General features: G+C 36.8%; 1 protein-coding gene across 4 annotated transcripts in view; it reads left to right on the top strand.

Moving 5' to 3' along the window:
- Positions 1-25112, top strand: part of ANKRD6 (ankyrin repeat domain 6) — a 112681-nt gene that overhangs the window by 59734 nt on the left and 27835 nt on the right. For 3 of the 4 annotated variants that reach the window (XM_072408637.1, XM_072408639.1, XM_072408638.1), the window contains one exon: positions 19578-19843. In XM_072408637.1, the coding sequence (XP_072264738.1) occupies positions 19724-19843 (120 nt within the window). In that variant the 5' untranslated portion in view covers positions 19578-19723. Of the gene's footprint in view, positions 1-12475; positions 12499-19577; positions 19844-25112 lie in introns of all 4 variants that reach the window. The other variant, XM_072408640.1, reaches the window with a different exon arrangement.

Consider the following 25112-nt stretch of genomic DNA (forward strand, 5'->3'; position numbering starts at 1 on the left):
TATACACACATATACATAACAAGCAAACAAAAGAACGTGTGTGACTTTTGTGGGAAAATCTGGTCCGATGGCTTCGCGCGTGGTCAGTCGCAATATAGTAGCGGCTTCTCCGATCAGGCATCCGAAGCTTTTATATAGGCGCCTATGTAGAGGAGTTGAACTCGGTTAACTCTTGCATAACAGAAAAGAAATGAGTGATTTTAAAATATGCTTTTTTTTTAGCACACATACATGTTTTAAACATTTGAACAGCACAAACATTTTTTTTTAGGGCTCAGGGTATTATGTGTGCCGTTAGAAAGAATGATTTTTTAGGGGAACAGTGACTTTTAATGCAAGCTCACCAGTGTAAAGCTGCTGGAGATGCGCGGCTCCGGCCGCGAGCTCATTCAGTTGCTGAATTGCGCCACGGCTTACGATTTCGGATCGCGAATACGAATGCGCGAGGGAGCTTCCGATTTTGCTTGATGAATCAGGGCCTATGAGTCACTTAAAAGCTATTGGTATATATATTATGAGTCAAGGGGATGATCACTTTAGCATATTCAAAATATTACCTTGCTAAGCCAAATTATTGTAGGATAAAAGGAAAGAAGAGAATTAAGAGGGCTTTTTGTGGCAAGGATAATAAAAGTGTATTCAAACAGAAAAATAGTTGGGTAATGGGTACACAAAATCAAAATAACTCAATTAAAGTCATATTACTATACATAGTCCTACTAAGGTGATAACACTGTCAAAGGATTGATACAAAGAAAGGGGGAAACCCAGGGGGTTTATTCAGGAAATAACCAAGACACTTATATGTAAATATGTATAAACAAGAATACATATAATACTTATTGGTAGTGAAAGAATGAATCATAATGAAACTCCTCAAAGCAGTTAGGGGGTTTAGAACCATTACAAGTCAGCTCTATCTATGGTAGTACAATCAAAAATAATCAGTTACAAAACAAGCGACGAGATATATTATATACAACATTTATACAACAACAGCTGCTTGTAGTGGTTCTACAGCCCTTAACTGCTTTAATGAGTTTCATTTTGAGTCATTCTTTGATTGAGATATTAAATATATAAGAATGTTGGGGATATTATATATAAATAATATATAAAATAATATCTCAGTCATCATAACTTTATTGATACATACATATATGTGTTGTTTTTATTCTTTTTGAATAACCATTTTCACTACATTACATACTTTTGCCAACAAAAAAGACTTGCTGTCCTATTCTCTGCAATTTTTTCATTGATTATTGTACCAAGGTGTTGCCAATCCACCTCATGTGACATTGAAAAGGGACAAGTTTTTCCTCCTCTATCCTGATATAAATGTATTTAGTGAGGTTGGCTGTGATGGCAGCATATGAAGCTTGATTGCTTGTGTGCAGCTAGTAGTAAGGGACTCGTTCTCTTTCCTCCATTTGGCCATGGTTGCAGATAAATGTGTGCCTGGTGGTTTAGCAGGAATGCATGCTCAATCTGCCATGACAAGGCCATGCCCCCCTCAACCTAAGTGCATTTTATTGTTTGAAGAAAATAGACAGCATTTCCTCAAACTTTAAAATAACAATGTGTTTTTGAAGAAGCAACACTCTGTTGTAGTGCCCGCAGCAGAATCTGTAATGTCATTTTTAATGCTGGTTTTATTTTTCAAATCAAAGAAAGTTCATTAATCAACGCAGCATGTGGCTGCAGTTGTTGAAACATGTTTCATTATGCGGGTGTAAAAGGCCATGCTTTCTGTAAATAAAAGTTATTGTATATGTCTACAGGGCTAGTGCAGGTGCATCCATGACAGACAGGCTTCTTGTTCCTAATTAATAAGTATTTACAGTCTTCATTAAAATGAATTAGTTTAGAGCTGTTCAACTGTGACTTATAGCCCAATTTTTAACAAGGCTGCAGTTAGGTTCTTGCTCCAGCTCCTTATTTGTTTCTAAACAAATGGATTATTAAAAAAGAAAAAAAATTGGCTTATTGATTTATGTAAATCCAAAAAAGGGTTCTTATAAAGATCTATTTAGCCTAGCCAAACAATGTTTTGATTACCAAGAAAAATTAGCACACATGCCTATTTCAGCATTTTCCATAGACAGATGATTTTTATAGAATCATTCTAGAATCAACAAGTAGTTAATAGATGTGTAGACCTGCCTGAGATGTGATGGAAATGGAATCTTACAAAGCTGATGAAATCTTGCAACAGGCATCTTTGTATAGTTAACTGCCTGACAGTCCAATAAACAGTTCACATAAAGCGGACCTAAACTAAATTTTTTACCTTACATTAAAGTGTAGACAACCTTTTTATATAAAATAAATATTACCTTCTTTTTTTAGGGAGGGGGTTTGAAACCCTTTTTTTTTTTTTTTTTTTTAAAAAAAGGGGACAATGCCCCTTCCCTTTCTGGGAGGGCAAAGCCTCCTGGGAGGCTCCTAGCTGCTCCTTCTGCACATGCCCATTCGCGGGCACGCGCAGCAGGATCCTTTTCTTCAATGGGGTAAAAAAACAAAAAATACGATCTCACACATGCGCAGTGGGATCGGCATACTTTTTTTCTTATCTACGTCACCTGATTTTGCTCTTGCGCAGTACGAGATCAGGTGACGTACATGGTACAAAGAAGGTGGAAGAAGGTTAAAGATGATGGCGGCGCCCAGCACTTCCTCTGCGCCAGGATGAAGGAGGATTCCAGGACAACAAGGGACCTGAGAGTCACAAACTGCTCATTGCTCAAGGAATCCCAAGCAACATCTGGAGGAACCCTGGTTGAGAAACACTGTTGTATACCCAAAATGACAACAGCAGAGTACGTAAAGTGCCATCTAGTGGCCAGTTAGAATTTCTGCAGGAACAATACTAAATACACATACAGTATCTCCTATGTTGGTTCAATCACTAGAGCAGCCTTTTCATATGAAGCAACCTTGAAAAAGCTATAAGTAATAATGATCCCCCGTCAGTAATTATTATATATCCCCACCTCACAGTAAAGTTTTGTGGTGGTCACTGGGAAGCCTCTTGCATTGCTGGTCACCCTTACAGATACATCTGATGATTTTGAAAAACAAAAAACCCTAAAGGGCCTGTACTTTTACTAATTCATCATTGAAAATGTTAATACATGCACATAGCTTGTACTTACTTTTGTTCAGCAAACTATATGGTGTAAGAACAACAAACTGAGCACAACCCCTGAGCACGGTGGCTCAGGGGTTAGCACTCTGGCCTTTGCAGCACTAGGTCCCAGGTTCGATCCCCAGCCAGGACATTATCTGCATGGAGTTTGCAGGTTCTCCCCGTGTCTGCGTGGGTTTCCTCCNGGTACTNCNGTTTCCTCCCACATCCCAAAAACATGCAGTTAGGTTAACTGGCTTCTCCCTCACAATTGACCTTAGACTATAATAATCACATATGACTATGGTAGGGACATTAGATTGTGAGCTCCTTTGAGGGACAGTTAGTGATATGACTATGGACTATGTACAGAGCTGCGTAATATGATGGCACTATATAAATACTGTATAATAATAATAATAAAATATAAAAGGTGGGGTTGTCCAAAAGTGAATGTTTCTTGTGCTTAGTTTATTAACACTTGCATGCATCCAGCTTGCACACATAGGCTCCCTGGATACTTTGCTGTTACTGTGAACTCCCCGAGCATAGAACTCTAATTACTTACCTCCTTCAAGCATTCTCATATCCATGGAATATCTGTTTTCAATTTTCAAGACATTACATCTTAGTCTCTATCTTCCCCTGAGGAAGCCATACAGCGAAATGAGTCAGAAAAAGGGACATCTGCAACCTTTTCAAAATTTTCCACAACTTTCTTAATACCTTGGTGTAAATATCAACCATACTTCCTTGATACGTGTTATTGTTCTATTGTCTATTTTAACAAGATAAGAGCAGATGCTTATTACAGTTTTACACAAGTAAAAGTTTTTGGTGCATAAAAGCCTTTCTCTCTCGTTATCATTGTGCTTCTATTTTGCTAACCACACAAAGCTTGGCCTCACAGATCAGTATTAAGTGATGCCAGTTATCATTTTGGCTATCTGTAAGGGTGACATTCTTTCAATGGCCAGCAATGTAGAAAGAATTCTACCCACTGACCACCACACATGTACTGTGAGCTGTGGATATAGTAATTATAGTAGGGGTTCCCTGAAGACCTGAAAGTTATTTCAAGTGTTTGCGCATGTTAACAAGGTCAAGCAACAATGCTCTATAATATACTGTAGAGGGAAAATACTTAACTGGTATCAGAGGTAGACAACCAGTCAGAAGACCAAGAGACACAGAAACATTGTAAGCAGGTTTTTTTCTGCACTTTTTACACAGCAAGGTAGTGAATAAACATAGTGACATACAGGAGGGTTTTGTACATCACGTTTATAGCATAAACAAACAAAACATCTGCCTTTATGAGGCTCTAACTAAGATTAGGTCAGTCCCTGACTAACCAGCAACCCCCTAATGAGTTCCTCAAAATAAACATGCAGCACATGTGCCCTTTTATTGTCCTGTCAGAACTTATTTCACACAAGGGCAGGCTTCCACAGAAGATAGACAAATTGAGAATCATGAGTATCAGTCAGCTAACATATATAAAGGCCTGTGGAAAACTGACACTGATAAAGAAGTTAGCAGTATACCAGTTATTCCACTTAAATCTACTCAAAGCCTTCAACTTTAGGACTCAGAGCAGAACTAAATAAAATTCTGAAACTAAAAAGTATGTTTTTTCAACATGTGTTTGTGAGAAACCTGGGTGTTACATACATACCATTCACAATCCTGCCAGCCTGTGCTGCAAAATATGACAATAACCAGTCTGTGTATAATATTTTGCAATTTCTTTTTGCAGTTTCCTTTAAATTTTTAGTCTTTTAGGTATCTACTTTTAAGGATAATATGCTATGTACTCCTAATAAATAATTAGTTTTGAAGGATATTTTTTTACACTGTCTATCCTTCACAGAAAGAAAACATTTGCCAAAGCATGCTGTGTTGAATTCTTGCCAAGAAAAAGGAAAATTTGGTTAACCTCCAAGACATTTCACTCACATAACACCTCTTGTAGAAAAGAAATGATACAGATACTCTGTCAGTACAGGTTTTCTCACAGTTTTGTGTATGTATTTATTTATATATATATTAAACAAGCACCAAATGATTTATTCCCATTTAAACAAAATTACATAGATTCTTTCATTGACAACAGTTTCAGTTATGCTCTTTTTTTAAGTCTTCTTGCATCTGCATGGCCATTTGAGACAATAAGCAGGCAACAAATCAGTGTTGTACTAAAAAAAACAAATCTACAGTGACGTAAGCAGTACTGTATTGGCACAGTCAAGAAACATGTCTACAGACACAATCAGTACAATTTGCAAATGCATTTGTATTAGGGTGCCTTTGGAAATTACCTGGTATACATATATAATAATATATATAATAATATAATAATATATATATATATAATTATATATATAATATTACACATTGAAGGCTCTTTGCATTGTAACACTGTCTGTACAGTAGACAAAATAAACACCGTTTGACCACCTGAGTACCCCTGTGCCTTGGCTGCTCAGCATTGTGTGTCATTGCATTCATAGGGATGCAAGCAAGTAGTGTGTTTTGTTTATATTGTTATTGTCAATTTTCTGACAATCCAATCCCAACTACAGCATTACAGAGCACAAGGGCTCAACTGCAGCTTCCGCAAATACTTTTTTTTTTTACCACTATAAATGTATATTTAGAATTTTAATAATACTACAAAAAAATTTCATGGATTCAGTTGAGGTCTAAAAAGTTTACTCTGGTGGAGCCTTGTAGGCAAATGCAATATTTGCTTCAGATAACAGTCAATATGGAAAGATTACTAAAACATGGTCAAATATCACAATTGATTTAATCATTGAAAGTTGGGAGTGGGTGACAACACCTCATATCTTTAAATAACTATTAGAGATTGCATGACACCTTTACTACCAAACAAATGTCACGGTGAAATGATTATTTTCTGATGTGTCTGAAATATTGTTTTGTGATATTATCATTTTTCCATCTGTTGGGAAGAAGTGGGTCAGTCTTTTGTCCGGCTACTCTTTTCCTTACTCAGCAGGTGGGCACTGTGGAGTAGCTCATCTTGGTGGAGCTGTGTCAATTTCAATCTTATCAGCAGATTGGCAGACAATAGAACACTTGTAAAGCTTAGTCGTATTTTTGTTCTATGTTGTTTTAGGATCATTTGTACTCTGAATTCACAAGAGTTTTTTAATAACCAAAGAAACAATCATTTTTTCTGAGTTTGTGTACATTATGAAGGTTGGTGACAAGAGTATAGGAAAATGTGCTTATAAAGTGCTTTTTATAGATGGTTTTACTTAAGTAATTGCAGTGTTTCTGCAACATATGCATTGTCGTGTGTAGGAAAATGATTTATCGAGAGGACATATACATTTTCTTGGTTATTGTCTCTGTAGAAATCTAGAAAAAAAAGCTTTTATGTTTTTTCTTATGTAACCATGGTTATAATATAGAACAGATTATATCAATGTACACAAAGGACCTATGAACCTAAGGGTGGTACATGAAGCACATCATGTGTAGCACCCCATCCAGATCACATCAAGGCACTGGGACACAAATGTGTTATTAATATTGTTTTTACAGAGTTATACAACACCAGCATCTTCTGTGGCAGTCATAAAATCCTCAATCAGATTATATGCCTGCATGAATTGCTTAATTTTAGAGCATTTCACATATGTGTTTTAACATTAAGCATTTAACTTTTGCGACTAGTTGAATTTGAAAACTTTGTGCACATGGACAAAGCCGGTATGTGTTTGAGACTCTTTCAAGGTGCCTCTGACCTGCTTCCAAGGTGCTATGTATTTTCACAGATGAAGAGAAAAAAAAAATTACCATATACATGAACACAGTATTCTAAACATTTTTCAGTGACAGAGATGTTTAAAGTACATTCTATGAATAATAAAAAAAAGAACACCAGTTTCTTTTAAATGGTATTTTTTTGGTATGATCATTGATTTATTATACTGTGCATTTAAAGGGATAAAAATCTTCTATTTGCAGCTGAATGCAAGTAGCAGAAATCTGGCCGCAGTAGCTACTTCCTACAAAAGAAGTTCTTGGACATAGGCCAATGCATAATTTTTAAGCAGTTGTAAGATATGGCAACAGATCACTACCCCTTCTTTTGTTTTTCTGTTTAATCCTTTATTTTGCAAGCATTCTTAGTCCAACACATTACAAAAGAATAAGCAAAGGTGTCCTGGTAAATCTCTATCACTGCAATGAGTTAAGACGAATCAACACGGACTTGATTAAAGCAGACTCCATTCACCGAGACTCTGGATAGATGGGGGCTACAGGTGTTACAGGCCCAGGTGGGTCAGGTACTTCACAGCCAAAGAGTTCTGTTGTTGGACTGTCAACAGTAGATGAACCAACCCCGTGCCTAGGTGGGTAAAAGTAACAGGAATGGTCCTGATGTGTTGACCGACAACACCTTTGCCCCTAAATCCTACATACCAGCACTGAATAGTTTGTCTCCAGCACTGACCATCCTCATGTCCAACAAATCCTGTGACAGACAAAGGACACCTTTTACATGGCTTACCTGCAGTTCCTAGAGTGTCTGGACTGGAGGTGATTGGGCTGCGGGCAAAGTATCAGGAACAGTCTTTTGGATAGAAACACCTTTGTCATCTTTGCCTTATGCTATATTTCCAGTCATTGAGCGAAAGCCCTGCAAACAACTAATGTAAATGTTGTTGGCCATTTGCATACTACCAGGTGGTTGTCAAGGAGAACTGAAAAATAGGAAGTCTTATTACTGCCTGGGACACTTGATGATTCCGCTGCTTCGCATTTTTCCTATGTAAGTTACTTACCAAGGAGAAGACAAGGAGGCAACGAAGTTTGTGGACACCTACAAGCTTTTTTAGTTTGTTAATGGCCACATAGCTCCCTGTAGTGGCTGGAAAAGAGGGAAACCATCACTGTTTACCCCTTCTGCACTGATACACTGAAGCCAAGCAGCACAGCAGCAGGTGATTTAAACTCCTGCTACCAGCCAACATCAATGGATACCCATGCATACTGTAACTGCATTATCCTGGAAATGTCAGGATTGCCTCTGGTGAGCCAAATAAGATGACATTGTCTAGGCAGCTAGCTAGCAACCATTCTTCTGTGATGTTTGCTTCAGAAGAGCATTGAGCAAATCTAAAGATCGATAGTCTGCTATAAATTGCAAATAGAGGTCAAGATAGTACCACAGCCCTTTTATAATGATAAGCAGAAACTCTGTATAAATATTTTGGATTTTCCAATACCGTAACTTATATTATATAAACATAACCCAGCTATTCCATTAAAACATATTCTTTATTCCAGTATGCCATAAAACATAGGCTAACTTGCCAGCATATATGTTATATATTGTGGGTGATTACCTTCAACTCCCTTGCTGCAAAGAGGTATTCCAGACGTTTTGTTTGATTTCCGGGCCCTCTGCCTACTTTTTATTGTAAACATTCACAGAAAAGCAAAACCAATAAGCAGATCCAGGGTTTTTGCGCTCAGGGAATCAATGTAATTCACAGCATGGCACAACCATGATTTCAGAGCCATTCTCATTCTCTGGCCTAGAAAAGATGGAGTGCCTGGCCCACCCATTTTTTCCAGGACACTCGGGCCTGGATCTCAAACAAAGTGCTGCAAATTTGCAGCTACACAATTAATTATGGCCCTATTCAGGCCCTTAAATCCCTTTTCCGGGGAAAACTGAGGTACATGATGCCAAATACCCCCTGAATTTTGCATCATGTGTTTCTGTCCGACATCATTGCCTAAATATTATTAATTAATTTATATCTAAAAGTAGGACATATAGTGGGGAGCGCAGCACTGTAGGATTTGTTAAACAAACGTTTGTTTGCTTTTTTTAAAATAAATTTAGCATAGACTTTCCTTTATATAAATATTGAGTAGATTTAAAACTAATATCAAAATGTGTACAAACACATGGGTGCAGGATTATAATGAATTTGCCGATATGTATGTTTTTACTGGTGTACAAACATATGAGGGAAAGAAAACAGGAAAAGTAAGCACAGAAAAGGAAAGTAGTAGAATGCCTGTAAATTGTCAATGCTTCCCTTCAATGCCTTTACTGAGGCTATTCAGTAATGTTAATACAGCTAGGCAGCAACAGGAGAAAAGTAATTGCGGGAAGAAGTAAGGCATTGAAGTAGCCTCTTTTTACTGTGGCGCTCAAAGTCAATATGGTTAGTTGAAAAAATGGGGATGTGTGCTGTATGTGTGCTGGTTTATTAGGGAGCCCTACCTTTAATAATATACAAAGTCTCCAGTTCTGCAAAAAGCTGCTTTAAAGTTCTGCAACAAAACAGATTCATTAGCATCCTTTACAAATTCGTTTTTCTAGCAATATTATATAGCAGGTCCTTAAAAAACTGTCTAAAAAAGTGAATAATTACAAGTAAATTGTATGCGTTTCGCCCTTGGTATTGTCATGAGACCTAAACACTTAAACTCAAACTTAATTTTGTCTTGTGATAACTGTCTAGGCACTTCCAATACTTTAGAAAATAAAAGACAACACAATTTATGTTTTTCACATTTATGGCTTTATATTTTCCTGTGATTGTTGTGGATCAAGCCTTGTATTTGAAAAATGAAGCTTTCAATCGTTTAAAGCTTGAAAAATGTTTTAAAACCATTATCTCCAAACAGTGTATAATAAAAGCTGTTGTAGAGCCAACATTTTATAGTTTATATGAATGATGTATATCTCCACTCCACTCAGAACGTATTGTCTTCATTGCATCTCCTCTCCATGACTGCTATGAATGGAATTTGCTATTCCGAAATTTCAAACAGAAATCCTTGAATAAAATGTTTAGACAGTTGAGAGTTGAATTATATAATGTAATTAAAAGCATTGAAGAGAAGCCTACAACATCAGCCTAGTGTAATAAACAAGTTGAAGCAAGCATTTTTTTTTTGCTGTTTGCTGTTAGCAGGGGAAAGTTGGATCATATATCCCAAGCTAGTACTTTTGGCACACATAAGTTACATTTTTCAAACATCACCGTCTCCTTAGAAATATATTCAAACTCAAATCAAGCACATTTTGAAATTGTCATTGGGAAGAGATTGAAGATCCGTTTTAAAACTGGCAAAATGTATACAACTAAGTATGCAAAAAGTCAATTTACATGCTTTTATTTAAAATTAGCATCTCTTTAAAATGATCTGATCCTTCTACAAAATATTCAAGAGGATTTTGGTATTAAACTAAACACAATGGCTAACCATGCATAAAAGAAAAAAATCAGGAGGGGAAAGGGAAGAAGTTTTGATGGCTTTTAATACTAATGTATATGTTATATAAAATGTGAGCACTATAGTTTTGCTGTTTATTATGATCTGGGAAGGCATTTGTTTTAAATATGTAGCCACCCATCGCTGCAGTAGAGATTAATTTTGAATTGTGATCAAACTAAAAAATAAGGCTTATGTGCTTAAGCCATTTTTTTCATTTTGAACACAGTGGGGAACAAATAAAACTACTGTCACTGCTTTTTTTTGCAATCTGTTTGATTAGGGAGATTTCCTTTTACTTATTGCCCTACAGTATATACACAATGGGAAGTAAGAAGATGTCTTTTCAATGTGAGGAAATTAGTGATTGAAATAACTACGCCGTAGTTTTTCGCCGTATAAGAATCCGGAATATAAGACGCACCCAATTTAAAAGGAGGAAAATCTAGAAAAAAAATATTCAGAAAGATAATTCCCCATCTGATCACTCATGTGCCATTCATACCGGTATTCCCCTTCTGATCACTCATGTGCCATTCAAATTCCCTTTCTGATCACTCTATGCCTTTCAAATTCCCTTTCTGATCACTCTGTGTCATTCAAAATTCCCTTCTGATCACTCTGTCATTCAAATTCCCCTTCTGATCACTCTGTGCTTTTTCCACTGTACGGCAGTTAGGACAGGGAACAGCAGGTGGCGCTGTGCCGGCTTCTTTCGCTCTGCTTTACAGACAGAAGACACGTGCTGCTGCCAGAGGAGAGAAGAGGAGACAGACGCTGCTGCAGCCAGAGACACACGCAGGATCGGGTATCGGGTGAGTATATTATTTTAATTATTTTATCACACCTTTGTCGTATAGGACGCACTAACTTTTCCCCCCAGTTTTGGGGAAGAAAAAATGCGTCTTATACGGCAAAAAATACGGTATAAAAAAATATAAAAACTGTGGGGATAGTCACCCCATTGAACTAATTCAAGATTTGTTTCTTTTTGGCAGTCTGATAAGAAATAAATGATCATCTCATATATGCTGTAATCATTTACATTCCATTTGTTTATATTTATTTTAAGCTTGCATAGTCCAGTCTCTCTATCTTTTATTGTACTTGCCCACTGATGTTTGGGTTTTACCTGCTGTATGTACTTCTCATTGCAAAATCATCTGTTGGTTTGCTTTGTGCTAAAGGGGATGATGGGGGCAAATACATCATCATTGTTAATAAAGGTGAACATGTCAGATTTCCATTTCTGCAACAATTTCCAGAAAGATTTATGCTAATGCCTTACTTAGGCTGTTTCATTTTTCTTAATTATTACTTGGAAGCAGATACCTTTACAGATAATTGAAATGCCAGTAATGCCAGATGAAAAATCAAGTATTTTAGTGTAACTCAATCTTTAGAACATTGATTAAGTACAGATCCATAAATCACTCCCAGTAATGACATGGAATAAAAACAACATGAAAATCAAGCTTTTAAAAAATTAATAAAATAGTGGGGTTATATATTTTTTACAGGTCATTTGCATTGTTTTCGGAACTCTGAATGTGACTATAGACTGCAATCACATAAAATAGTTTTCAATATAAAAGCCTGTGAACACACCACACCACCAATTTCTTCATCCAGCCTCCACCATTCACTTTCCTTTCTGAATATTATAGTTACCTATTTACCTACTACTCCCATTCTGTATTGTGACCTTGTTGCATACAACTCCACAGATTTATCAATATGGGTTTCTTTCTTTCATTCCTTATTTTGCATTCATTAAGCACAATAAATATTACACTGGTGAAGTATTTTTGTTGAGTTAGATCCTACACTTGTTTTTTTTTTTCAAATTTTTGGGTGGTGAATCCAAAAATTACCTCAGTTTTTTGCTATCACATCCAGTTTTTACAATACAGGGTACCCTCCATTTTTGTCAAAAAACATACAAATTTTACATAAAATGAAAAAATACTGAAATAATACCTTGAATGTACTGTTTATTTACATTTCCTTTGTTCATACAAAGGATTTATTGTTACTCTATGACCTTTTTTTTTTTTTTTTTTACAGTAAAACATTTGAAAATTAATCGGGTAAGCAGTTAAGGTAAAAATTTACGCCTATAGCTTTTCCTGGAGTGTTCAGTGTTAGGACAATCCCGCCGGATACTCTAACAATAGTCAGCCATCATATGTACATCCCATCTACCCTGATACCGTCCTTCCATGACCTTCAAATCTTGGTGGAATAATTCACCTTGCCTCATCAATGACTGCACCAAGGTTTTCCAGGAAGTTAGAAAGATAGCTATGCAGAAAATGCACCTTGATCCTCATATTGCAACCAAGCATTTTGTAGCTCTCCAAGAATTCCTGGATAATTTCTGTGTAATAATTTGCTTGTGTGTTTCCAAGAAAGTTCTTGACAATGGCTTTGAATGATAAGCAATCATTCTTTTTGACTTGACATTGTCCTGATGTTCATCTTTGATGAGCTGCCGAATCTGTAGACCATCAAACACACACACGCCTTTATTTTTTCAAATGATAGGCTAGGAAATGCCAAAATGAGGTACTTGAAACAGTCTCCTTCAGTTGGCAAAGCTTTAAAAGACTGCTTCATCAGACCCAGTTTCATGTGCAGAGTTTCTATCAACAAGTGGCTCATGTAGAATGTTTGGATCTTGGAGGCCAATTCCTTTCCACCCAATGCCTCTCACGAGCTCTGCTGTCCCACGTGCACAGATAACAGGGATACTTGGTGTATTCGCGTTGCTGACCAAGAAGGGAGCATACCATTTTAAGGTCAACACAGATCACCCAATTGTGTTAGTGATATTGCAACAACTCAATGATTCTCTTTATGTCTGCATATTCTTCACAAAGAGAAACTGAATGGCCAATTGGGACTGACCCAAATATATTTACAGCTTTGAGCTATCGATGAATAGTCACCATGCAGTTGAGTTATAGATTGGAATTCCAAATTGCTCCATTAAACCAGGTATGTTATGGCAATACACGGATCCACTGTCAGTTATAAAGTACTGCAGAGGTGAAATTTCTCAAGGTTAAAAGTACGATTACTTTTCAAGTAAGTTTTTTTCATGCAGGCTTGATGCTAGGAGTTCTGAAGCCTTCTTTGATAGTCCCAAATCACATGCCGAATCACTCAACTCATGCTGATCAAATCCCTTTCAAACAGAGTCCCATTCAATTTCAAACTCTTCATCACTGTTGTCACCTAGTTCATCACTTTATTCATGTTCTTCGAGAGGGTAGTGTAACAAAAACCGGCACTTGGATTTCATCTGAATGAGCCACTGGGCGTACAGCCGATGGTAGACTAGGATACTCTGTTACATTTATTTTTCTTGTTATATCCTGAAGTTTTCACTATGCAAAAGTAACAGTCACTGAAATGATCTCCTGGCTCTCGCCAAACCATAGGTATACCAAATAGCATCTTATCACATGTTCCCTTTGTCCACATCCGTAAACCCTCGACACACTGTTTGCACACCTAATGAGGGTCCCAAGACTTATCTTGATCATCAAGTTGTAACTTTGAAATATGCCAAATAGGCTTGCTCTACAAATGTGCTGATGTTGCTTCCCCCTTTGACTGGGAATGGTGAAACTGCCACAGATATAACAAAATTAATCAGGGTTGTTTAGGCACTTACGATGAGAAACAGCAGAGCCAGACATGATCTGAAAGTAAGTTAAGACGTGTGTAAGTAGAAAAATAAATTTTGCTTATTCACTACGTAGAGCAGCGCACAACCTCTGACCACACTGCCTTGCATGTAAATGAACAGCCTATACAATTCCACACTACAGTATTTGCATTATTATAAGCGGTAGAGAGAAAACCTGACATGATAGAAGAAAACTAACTGCACTTTCAGAATCTGCATACATATTTTAGCGTAAATATTAAAAATTGAAGTCCACACACAATTTGTTCAAAATTGTTCCCCAGTGTTATTTTTTCAAAAGTTAACCTCATCAGACTGAGATAGAAAGTTCACCAAACCATTGAAATATGTTTTCTTTGTATTTTTTTTTTTTATTAAATCTTTTTTTTAATATTAGTTTGTGTTTGTCTCAAGCATGGTTTTTGTTAACTGACTCACAATCTCTACCAGAAGTCTACTCTAAGTATTATTAACTCTTCTGGCAAAATAATATAAGGTTAGTTTTGATTGTTACTCATTTTAATTTGAGTCTATGTCCTTTTTTTGTGATCTTAGCTTGAAAGGGTAAATTAGGTTTCGAGAATTTAGCACAGTATTTTAAACAAGGTCTAATCTATATAAGGAAATTAGGACCTTTTTCATTCTGATAATTACCCTTTAGTAATGCACCTTGGAAATCTATTGATTTCGACTACAGTGGTTCCTTACATTACTAGCTGCAACTCAGCTAGTATTTTGCCTAAATCCTAAGTCTAAAGCCCAAATCAAGAGAGCAGAGACAGTTTGTAGAGATTCTGTGTGAATGGAACTTCGATCCATGGCACATGGGGGATCTAGAACCCACTTTGGGTTACAGTATATATTGAGCATTTCCTATAGAAAATTTTTGTTTATAAACCTTACTTGCATGGCCACACGGGATATATCTGTGAGATAGGAGATTGGATTTACAAAGATAACCTATTAACTGCATTTCCTAAATATATAACATTCAATATAGAAAAATCTGAAATCACTTTTGCAAAATGTCACTTAAAACAAGGCAAAATATTGGCATACATTAGCACAGTATTTAAAGTTCAATGCCCCTCATATACAACCTACAACCTTGAGCCCATTTGGTGCCCACAATAACACAGCAAATGAAGCTAGTGCTAAAAGCAACATAATTTACTCTATAAAGATATACAGTAAGAAGAAACCAACTGGTCATAATATAATAAATCTGCAACACCCATAATATAGCAGATATAAAGTGCTGATGATTTATAATGGGTATACTTGTTGAGTTGCTGCCTTTATACGTTAGTATAGCTTATATTATGCTTATTTTATAAAAAACATATTTATGTAAAAGTGGTAGACAAAAGGCAAAAATATACCATGTATGATTAAAAGGAAGGAAAATAAAAAGTAGGGGCAATGAAGACTCTACAGATGTTATGTATTATCAAGAAAAGTTGGCCTGATGAAAAAGTGTGTGGAAAAGTAACTTGAGGGAAAGAGATGAATAAAAGGTTTAGAAAAGCTTTACAATGCTAGGTATATTTGCAGATGTGAGTTTGGCTGTGTAAACTGTATAGGGCACAGGACCACAGCTACTTGCTCAGCATGAGCAGAGCCAAGACAAAGTCCTCTAATACATAAGGTGAAGATAGCAAAATGTGCATGGAAAAGTACATGATTAAATGATCCAAGATAGAGGATCAATGGTTCAGGTTCTCTCTGGATGTGTGTTTATGGGTTTTTTGTGCATTATTAAATTGTACAGTATGACTATGAGAAATATATTAAGCCAGGGTTAAACCCAGAAATTTGTTTAAGCTGGGTGTGAAGAAGCTGTAGGAGGCAGCCCCTGTATTCTGACCCGACTCTTCAGTAACCATCCAAAACAGGCAAGTGGTTACTGAAAGGTGCCAGGTGGTATACCCAGCTAAAAGGGGCTAAGGAGAACATTGCTATTCATCAATAACTTGAAACACCTATTTCCTGCATTTTGTTTACAATACAATTTAATAAAAACTAAAAGTAAGTTTATGTGTGGTATAAATGTTTTTTTTTTTCAAAAAATGTCTGAAACAGTGGCTAACACTTTAGTGAAATGGCAGTGAAACTTGTTTGTTCATATCACAGCAGATGTTGGATTTTTTTTCAGTTAATCAGCAAGAATAATCTAATGTGAACTATTGTATAATGTAATTTTATGCAGTAGTATGTTTATTGAAATATTGTTTAACAGGTTATGATTTCATCAGTGATCAGCTGCTTATCTGATCACTGAAGTTTGTATCCACCCTAGCACTTGTTACCTGGTGAAAACTTTAAATTTGCTTCCTGTAGCCTTTAAGTTAGACTCCTCAGACAGCTCAAAGTATAATATGGACAGCAAAATAAAAAATAAGTAGTCTGTATCCAGTTGCCAGACACTTACAGATTAACAAATCTCATACAATTTTCAAGAAGCCCATTTCATTACAGTCTATAGGATGTACTTATACGTATTATTTCATTGGGAACAGGTTTATTTAAACAAAATAACAGCATCATGATATATGTTCATAGCAGCTCAGTGCCTATCATTTCCAGAGATTGCTAAAAAAAAAGTCTATTCCAAAATGTCTTCAGCAGTGAAATAAGACTGACATAAATGAGAATTATATCCAAGTAATTAGTTAGCCTTTCGTGACATGGAGCCACATATGCAAGAAGGGAAATTCTTTGAAGCAGCCTGGCAATGCTTTATATCAATCATCAAATGTGACAGACTGACACTGTACACATTATGCATAGCCCATGGATCAATGATATATGCTCCCTAACTCCATTTTGCAATTTTTGTATTATTTCAATTGGTGTTTATGCTTAGATTATAATTACCGTATTTTTCGGACCATAAGACGCACTTTTTTCCCCCCAGAAGTGGGGGGAAAAAGTCCCTGCGTCTTATGGTCCAAATGTATCCTCCCCAGCTGCTGTCCCTTCCCCCCTGTATAGCCCCCCCTCCGCCTTTTCTCCTGTCTCCTGTTCAGCGCGGCCGGAGTGGCTGTGTCTCCTGTATCTTGCTCCCGGCGTCCTCCCACTCTCAGCATGATTGGCTGACAAAGTCATGCTGGGAGCATTCTCCCAACATGACTTTGTCAGCCAATCATGCTGAGAGTGTTCCCTGAATAGCGTGCTGAACCTCACTGAAGATCACTCTTGACCAGGATCTTCAGTGAGGTACAGCACACATAGTAAAATCACATATACGGTACACAACACAAACACAGTGAAAGCACACACATACACAACACAAACACAATGTAAACAAATGTTATATTGCAATCCGATTGTCATACATTGTATGACAATCGGATTACAACTGAAAGGAAATACTCACCCAGTGTCCGCAGCTCCGCTTGCTGGTATCTGTAGTGAGATGTATAGCACAATGCAGAAATCCTGCATTGTACTGTGCATCTCTCCATAGATACCAGCAGCTTCCAGCGTGTGCCTGTGTCTCTGTGTAAGGCACGCAGGGAAATCCCCCCCTCACATCACTCGGAGGATGAGTCATCTTCCAGTGATGTGATTGGTGATGTATGGGGGTGTAATGTGTTGTAATGTGATGTAATCTGCTTCTAAATGGTTTTTACAGTACAAAAACACCACACAACATAAAAATAAAAGTACCGAACATTTTTAATTTTATTTTTAGATTACATTGTTGTCTATTATTTCATTATTGTTTTAAATTATTATTTATATTTATGTATTATATTATAATTTATGATTTTAATAAATAAATATAATTATCATACCTGGGAGTTAATCCTAAGAATTACAAGCCCACAATACAAACAAAAATTTTTATGCAAAAAAAAAATAGGATAGGATTTTATTAAAAGTACATTTTTTTTTACATGATTGTGTGTTTCAAACATTTTTTATATTCATGATATCTACTAGACCCTTGTTCGGACATATTTTTGTAACCTACAGGTCTAAAATGTAAAAAAAAAAATTTCATGAAAAACAGTGTAACGCTTTTGGTACAGAAATCTAGACCTCAGTGTAACGCCCAGGAGGTTAATGTATTTTGTTATAAAAGCAGAATTAAAGGGGCATTAACCCCTGTTTGTTTACCTGTCGTTTATAGGTAGGTAAGCAGAGAGGGGGTTTGGGCAATGAAAGCGCCCTAATACTTACAGATTCCATGATCCAAAGGGGTCCTGGTCCAGTGCCGGATGCCCCGACATGGACGAGGCTTGCTGTTTGGTCCACCTTGATGGCGTCCTACGGAGTTCACAGAAGAAGCTCCAAAGATTTCCTGGGACCCAAAGCTGTCCCTCGTCATCCAATCAGTGAGCGGCGTGGGACACGTGATGACGCCACTGCACTGTGAGGAACTGAGCTTTCTAGATTCTGACTCTAGCGATGAGGAGTTCTTGGGGTTCTCATAAAATGAGCAGAACCTTTACCGTAAATCTTCAACTTTATTCTATTTTATTACTGAAGTCTCTCGTTATTGTGTTTTACAGTAATTTTGTCCTTTGCTGACTTTATTTGTTAATAATGGTTCTAAATGCTGCTGTTTACTTTACAGGGTTTATTACATGTGTTTATGACTGTGATGTTGGTTTTTAATGCACATAAAATATTTTAGGACACTATTTGTTTCAGAATCTTTTTTTTCTTCATTTCCCTTCTCTAAAAACTGGTGCGTCTTATGGTCCAGTGCCTCTTATGGTCCAAAAAATACGGTATATATGTATGTGAGCGAGCCATTAGAGCCAAGTCTCTCTTAGACAGGGTATTTTGGAAAACTGCAGAGCTAAAGATCATGGCAAAGGAGAGTATTAGCATGTAGGAGGTTTCTTCTTTTTAAAATACCTATCATTTTCATTTTAAAGATTTATGCTAATATTGTGCGTTTCCTGCTTCTCCTCCTCATCACAATGCTAATGACATTACATAAAACATTTTTTTTTTACATACTACTATTATACTACTATTATATAATTAATTAAGTCCTTGCAGTGCAGGTAGATTATGGCTGGTGGGTGGAGCTGACAGGGAGTTGTACATAACTTTCTGAAAATAAAATGATGTTGTAATGCTCACATGTGATGCGGAGTCTCCATGAAACAACCTAAATCCTAAATAAGGTGGGCTCTATTTAACTTATTTTAAACGCTCACTGTAAAAAAACAGTAACTGAGATGAGGCAGGTTTAACCGTTTAATATGTTGTTCCTAACTCCTGATTGGTTAAAAGAGGATAAGGATAATGCATTGTTATAAACATAAGTCAGCAGTAGCAGCTCTCGTATTAATAAAATGATATATACTTTAATAGAAATACATAACTTTAAGATCATTGTTTCAGTAGGTGGTCACATACAAGACATTAATGGAACATGACCCCTGGCCTATGAGTACATTTTTCTGAGGATTTGCTCAATTATGTTTATTTTTTCTTCTCTTTCCTCAGGTCCACAAGATGCCAAAGCTGAAGCACATGATTCATTAGGTGTTTCTGTCACAAGTATGTAGTACTGAAACTGCTCAGAGAAGGTTGCCCTTAAATGAGCACATCATTATCCTGAACTGGTCCTGAGGACTTCCCTCTTCTAATTCATGAGCCAGCAGGATGTAGCCGCTGCACTGTCAGAACGCCTGCTTGTAGCTGCATACAAAGGCCAAGTGGATAATGTTGTGCAGCTTATCAACAAGGGTGCCAAGGTAGCAGTTACCAAGGTAACAAGAAACTATATGATTTCTTACTGATAGAGCTTTCACTATGGATATTTGATGAAAATTATTTTTAAAAAATGTGTATTGTAAACAAATAAAAAAAAGGCAGATAGCACAGGACTAATCACTAGTATTGTTTGTGGACTCCTTGCAGCTGTTCATTTCACCAGTTTAGCAGTCTAAGGCAGTCATTAGCAGTTCTCAGGATATCACTAGGCTATGAGGCCGGATGCACCCCAAACACCAGTGTGTACACTGCTTTTTTGCAGGAGATATTGGAGACAAAATATCTAATTTTTCAGGATATTGCTAAGGTACAGTTAACATTTCATTAATTAATCCTTTATAATAGCAGATATTCTATTTAGAGTTTAGATAAATAATTATATCCAAGTCTTATCTTACTATTAATGCAATACAAAGTTGCAGACTGAGCTGCTTTCAGGTACAACTTGCCTAGGGTTAGATGACAAGTGCCAGAAACACTTATTTTCTGAGGACAGATTTTCCAGTGTGTTGAGTAAGTTTAGTAACCCCCACCCCCTACGCCCACCACAAATGTTTTAATGGGATATAAATCAGGGCTTTAAATAGGCCAGTCCCTAATTCTCAATGTCCTGATTTGTTAGCTATTTCTTGGAGGATTTGATATTTTGCTTAAGATCAATATTGCACACACCTCCCATGCAATTTGAATTTGCGCAGTCTTTTTAAATGCATAAACTTTGACTTCTGCTGTAGCAATAGTTACTTAGGGTTCCAGCAGTATTTTTTGGAAGTTTCAGAGACTCTTTTAAGCATCAGATATTGGGCTGAATTTTTTGCCCAGCCCATCTTGGACAAATTAGCCGCTTTTTGAAATCTACACACTTGTACATTATTTACCTAACAGTGAAATCATTGGTAATCTTTTAAGTCCCTTGACAGAGTTTTAAACTTCTAAGACTTTCTTTTTGAGGGCCTTCGAGAGAGATCACTTGATCTGTCACAGGCCAGTGATGGTCAATGATGGCATAGGTGAATAGCAAATGGAACACCATACCTTAGATATCCAAGGTTTAAAAAATACAGATTCCCCCAGATACTCTCAAAGGAGGTTGTAATCATTGGTACCTAATCTGGAACACCTCATTCTAATTTTGTGAGTTTAAAGTGCTGGTAAAAATGTGTTTGTACTTCCTTTTTCCACTTGACAAATCTACATTTTCCTCAATTTAGATTGTGAATTGATGCCATTTTTGTGTGTCATATGTTCATGGATCCACAGGATGCTCTATTTTTTCACATAACTGTGGTTAGTTATGTCACAGTGTAAGAATACTAGGAAGGACAGCATAATAGAAAAAACAGTTAAACTTTGAAGTGATCCACAGTTAGAAGCACAGCTACCACGGTGACTCATGTTAACTTTAATGCCAATTAACAGTAGATGCCAGCTGTAAAAGAAGTGTCGCAGTTAGCACTCTGTCATTTGCCTTATGTTGCTTTGAAAACTCACACATTCTTACAGAGTTCTAAAAAAGGTTGAAACCTGAAGTGCAGGTGCATCATTGAATAAAACTTCCGAATGATTAAATATATATTATAGGGATAAAGTAGTGTAATTTGAGTTATAACAGTTGCTATTTGTCATTTATGCTCCATTAGCAAAGCTAACACACCAGGAAAAGAATCCCTATTTTACAAAATGACATTAGTTTTCAGCTAAATACAATGAGATGTGAAAAATACAGTGGAAATGGTTAAAATTGAGTGTGACTTTTTGGTTTGTCTGGGTGAAGAGGTATACTTTATAGTGGTTATCATTTCCTGCATTTACGGAATATACTGACTGCAACACTGTAGAATAAAATGGCACTCCAGATTATCAACCTGCATATGTACTCCATAAGTACTACCCTGTTTCCCCGATTATAAGGCACTCTCTTATATTTTTTGAAATGCCAAAATATGCCCTGGGTCTTATTTTCAGGGGATGTCTTATTTTTCCATGAAGAAGACTACAGTACATAAAATCGGGGGTGGCTTACTTAATGGGGATGTCCTAAAATCGGGGAAACACGGTATGACACAGAGGGGAAAACCTAATCAATTTTTCAGCCTAGGAGGGAGAGCATAGTATAAAATAGGTTGTGAAAATAAAAGTGTGGCTAATTAGTGATGGATAAGAGAATAGGGAAAATGGTTAGGGTCGTGGGGTATGTGGGGAAAGGTTGTAAGTGAGGAAATCATTATTATGACGTTGGAGGAACCAAGGGGACGCTTAGGGGTGTACTTATATATCGGGTCAGAAATGCAAGTGGAACAGGAGCAGTTGAGTGCTTTAAAAACAAAGCACAGTAGTTTGATTTTTAATCTGAGGTGAAATGTAAGCCATTGTACCTATCTGCAGGAAGGGCAGCAGATAAATAGTAGTGAGAAAGACAGATAAACCCAGCTTCAGCATACATGATTGTAGAGCAGACAATCTAGTTAGTGAAACCAGAAAAGAAGATGTTGCAGTAGTCAAACAAAATATAATAAGAGCATATTCAAGGGGTTTTGTAGTATTTTCAAATAGGAAGGGGCATGTATTGTGGCGGGATCTGGAGATCCTGTGGTTTTGGGCAGTGAAGTGCAGAGTAAAAAGTGACACTAGGCTAGGCATGCATTAGCGGCTATCTCAGTATTTTTGCTTGTATTTTTGTACTGTAGCTTAAAATAGTGTTATTATTATCACAACATTCCTTTTAAACTGTTCTTTCTAAATTAAATTAATTTATTATCACAACATTCCTTTTAAACTGTTCTTTGTTTAATAAAGTACTGTAAACTGATTCCTTTTCCTAGGGAAGAAAGCATCAATCAAAAACACAATATGCTAGCAATAATCTGTGTCCAGGTCTGTGTATTTCTGTAGGAGAGCTCTTTTTATCTAATATGCAAAATCATACAGTAAGGTAATTGGCTTCCCCCCATAAAAGTACGCTTAGACTGTGTTAATGACGTGACTATGGTAGGGGCGTTAGATTGTATGCCTCTTTGATGGACGGTTAGTGACATGATTATGGACTTTGTAATGCGCTGTGTAATATGTCGGCGCTATATCAATATTGTGTAATAATAATAATGATATGCCCTGTTCTTACATTAATATATTCATGCTAGCAAGGTCAGCTTGTTAGATTGTTAGCTTATGTTGGCTAGTTTACGACCAATATAGGGTGAAGTTAAATTAAAAACACCAGTTAACAGTTACTCTATTTATACTCTGGTTATTATCTCTATCCACTATTGTTTCCTTGTTGAGGTTAAAAAACGTAAATACTGTGCATTGTTTGAGCACAAAAATGTGTAAGGGTTTTGCCCACCAGACAATATTTCATAATGGAAGTTAAGCTTTTTTCCTGATACTGAGCTGCTCTACTGGCACAGAGACTTGTATGGTAGCTGGAAAACATGAATATAAGAAAAGGTTCATTAACTGCAGAAGTAATGCCAGAAAAGAATTTCTGAGGCTACAAATCTATGTTTCACTGAACATATTATTTTTTTTAAATGTTATGTTATGCCTATGTGACCTGTGTTGGTTTCTGAATGGGCAGCATTTGTTTTGTGTTAACATAAAGTTTTCATTGAAATCACCATACGTAACAGAGAGGACTTTATGGCAGGTCACTGTGACTGCATTCAGCTGTGCAGAGATTTGTGCTACTGGAAATGTGAGCCATGAAATGCCTCTCCAAGGTGTCATAAATGTCAACATCCAGCATTTCTTCAACACTCACCTTGGAGTGCCTCCATTAACAACTATAGAATCTTGCTGCTTACATTACAGTACTGAATGTAGGAATTGTAGAACTATAGGAAAGTTTTTTTCCCTACATTCCTATATAGGATGGTTGCTGTTACAGTTATATATAAAAGCTGTGTATTTTTGTGCAATGTAAATAAGCCCTCCCACATTGAGTTTCTCTGTATAACTCATGCGGACATATGTATAACTCATACATACTTGTATAATAAAAGAATCCTAATAAATAGTTTAGGTTTGCATGCTTTTTGTAAGACCTCTTCAACATTTATCTCTTCTTCTTTTTTTCATGTTTTCAACACTGTTCTTTACTAGATGTTTGGTTTGACTTATCTTAATTACTTGCCATTGATGCTTAGAGCACCTGGGTTACACTTGAGCCTGTTCTAGATATTTCCCCTGGAGGTCAATGCATTTTTTGCCATCTTCTCACAATGTCCCTATTGCACGAGGAAACAGGAAAATATATGGGTGTGCTATGCACCCACTCTCCTACAGTAAAAACAATCAAAGGTTTATGCACATTGGGTTCAACAATGTGATTTTTCACAAGAGAAGAATATTAGAGTTCAAGTGTGTTACGAGCTTCTGGCAATATTCAGAACCAGACAAAGCTTTTGTATCTTTGGTGATTGGTCATTAGTGTTGGTGTTCCAATTTGGGTTGTCCTTATAGTCGACCCGAATATGGCTGTTCAAATTCAGATAGACCCGACCCGAAAAACACGGGATTCAACAGTAAAAATTCGGGAAAAAAATGTGTTAAAAAAAAATTAATTTTAAAGTAATTTATTGAATGTTTGTGTTTTTTTAACTTTTATTTTTTACAGGTTTTCCCACAATGACAATATGATTTCCGCGGCTGTGAAGCCGTGGGAATCCTCCTGTCATTGTGGGATCTCCGGGCACTATAGGTGATAAATGGGGACTTGTCATAGTACAGTGCTGCAACAGCAATCCCCGTTGCCGCGCTGTCCTTCAATTATGTATTCTTGGATAGAGTTTCCCTATCCATTAATACAGGGCACTACAGGTATCACCTGTAGTGCCCAGAGATTGTACTAGAACTGCAGAGGTAATGTGCAGTTCTGTTCCACTGTGATGTCACTTGGGAAACTGAACTTCAGGCCTCTGCAGTTCCAGGACAATGTCCGGGCACTACAGGTGATGAATGACGTCACGTGGGAAACTGAACTGCAGATTACCTCTGCAGTTCCACTACAATGTCCGGGCACTAAAAGTGATAAATGGGGACTTGTCCCCATTCATCACTTGTAGTGCCCTGTATTCTTGGATAGAGAAACTCTATCCAAGAATACATAGTACAGTGCTGCAACAGCAATCGCTGTTGCTGTGCTGTGCTTCTACTATGTATTCTTGGATAGAGTTTCTCTATCCAAGAATACAGAGCACTATGGGTGATGAATGGGGACTTGTCCCCATTCATCACCTGTAGTGCCCAGAGATTGTAGTGGAACTG

Source organism: Pyxicephalus adspersus, chromosome 4 (assembly GCF_032062135.1).
Source record: "Pyxicephalus adspersus chromosome 4, UCB_Pads_2.0, whole genome shotgun sequence".
NCBI classification, from domain to species: domain Eukaryota; kingdom Metazoa; phylum Chordata; class Amphibia; order Anura; family Pyxicephalidae; genus Pyxicephalus; species Pyxicephalus adspersus.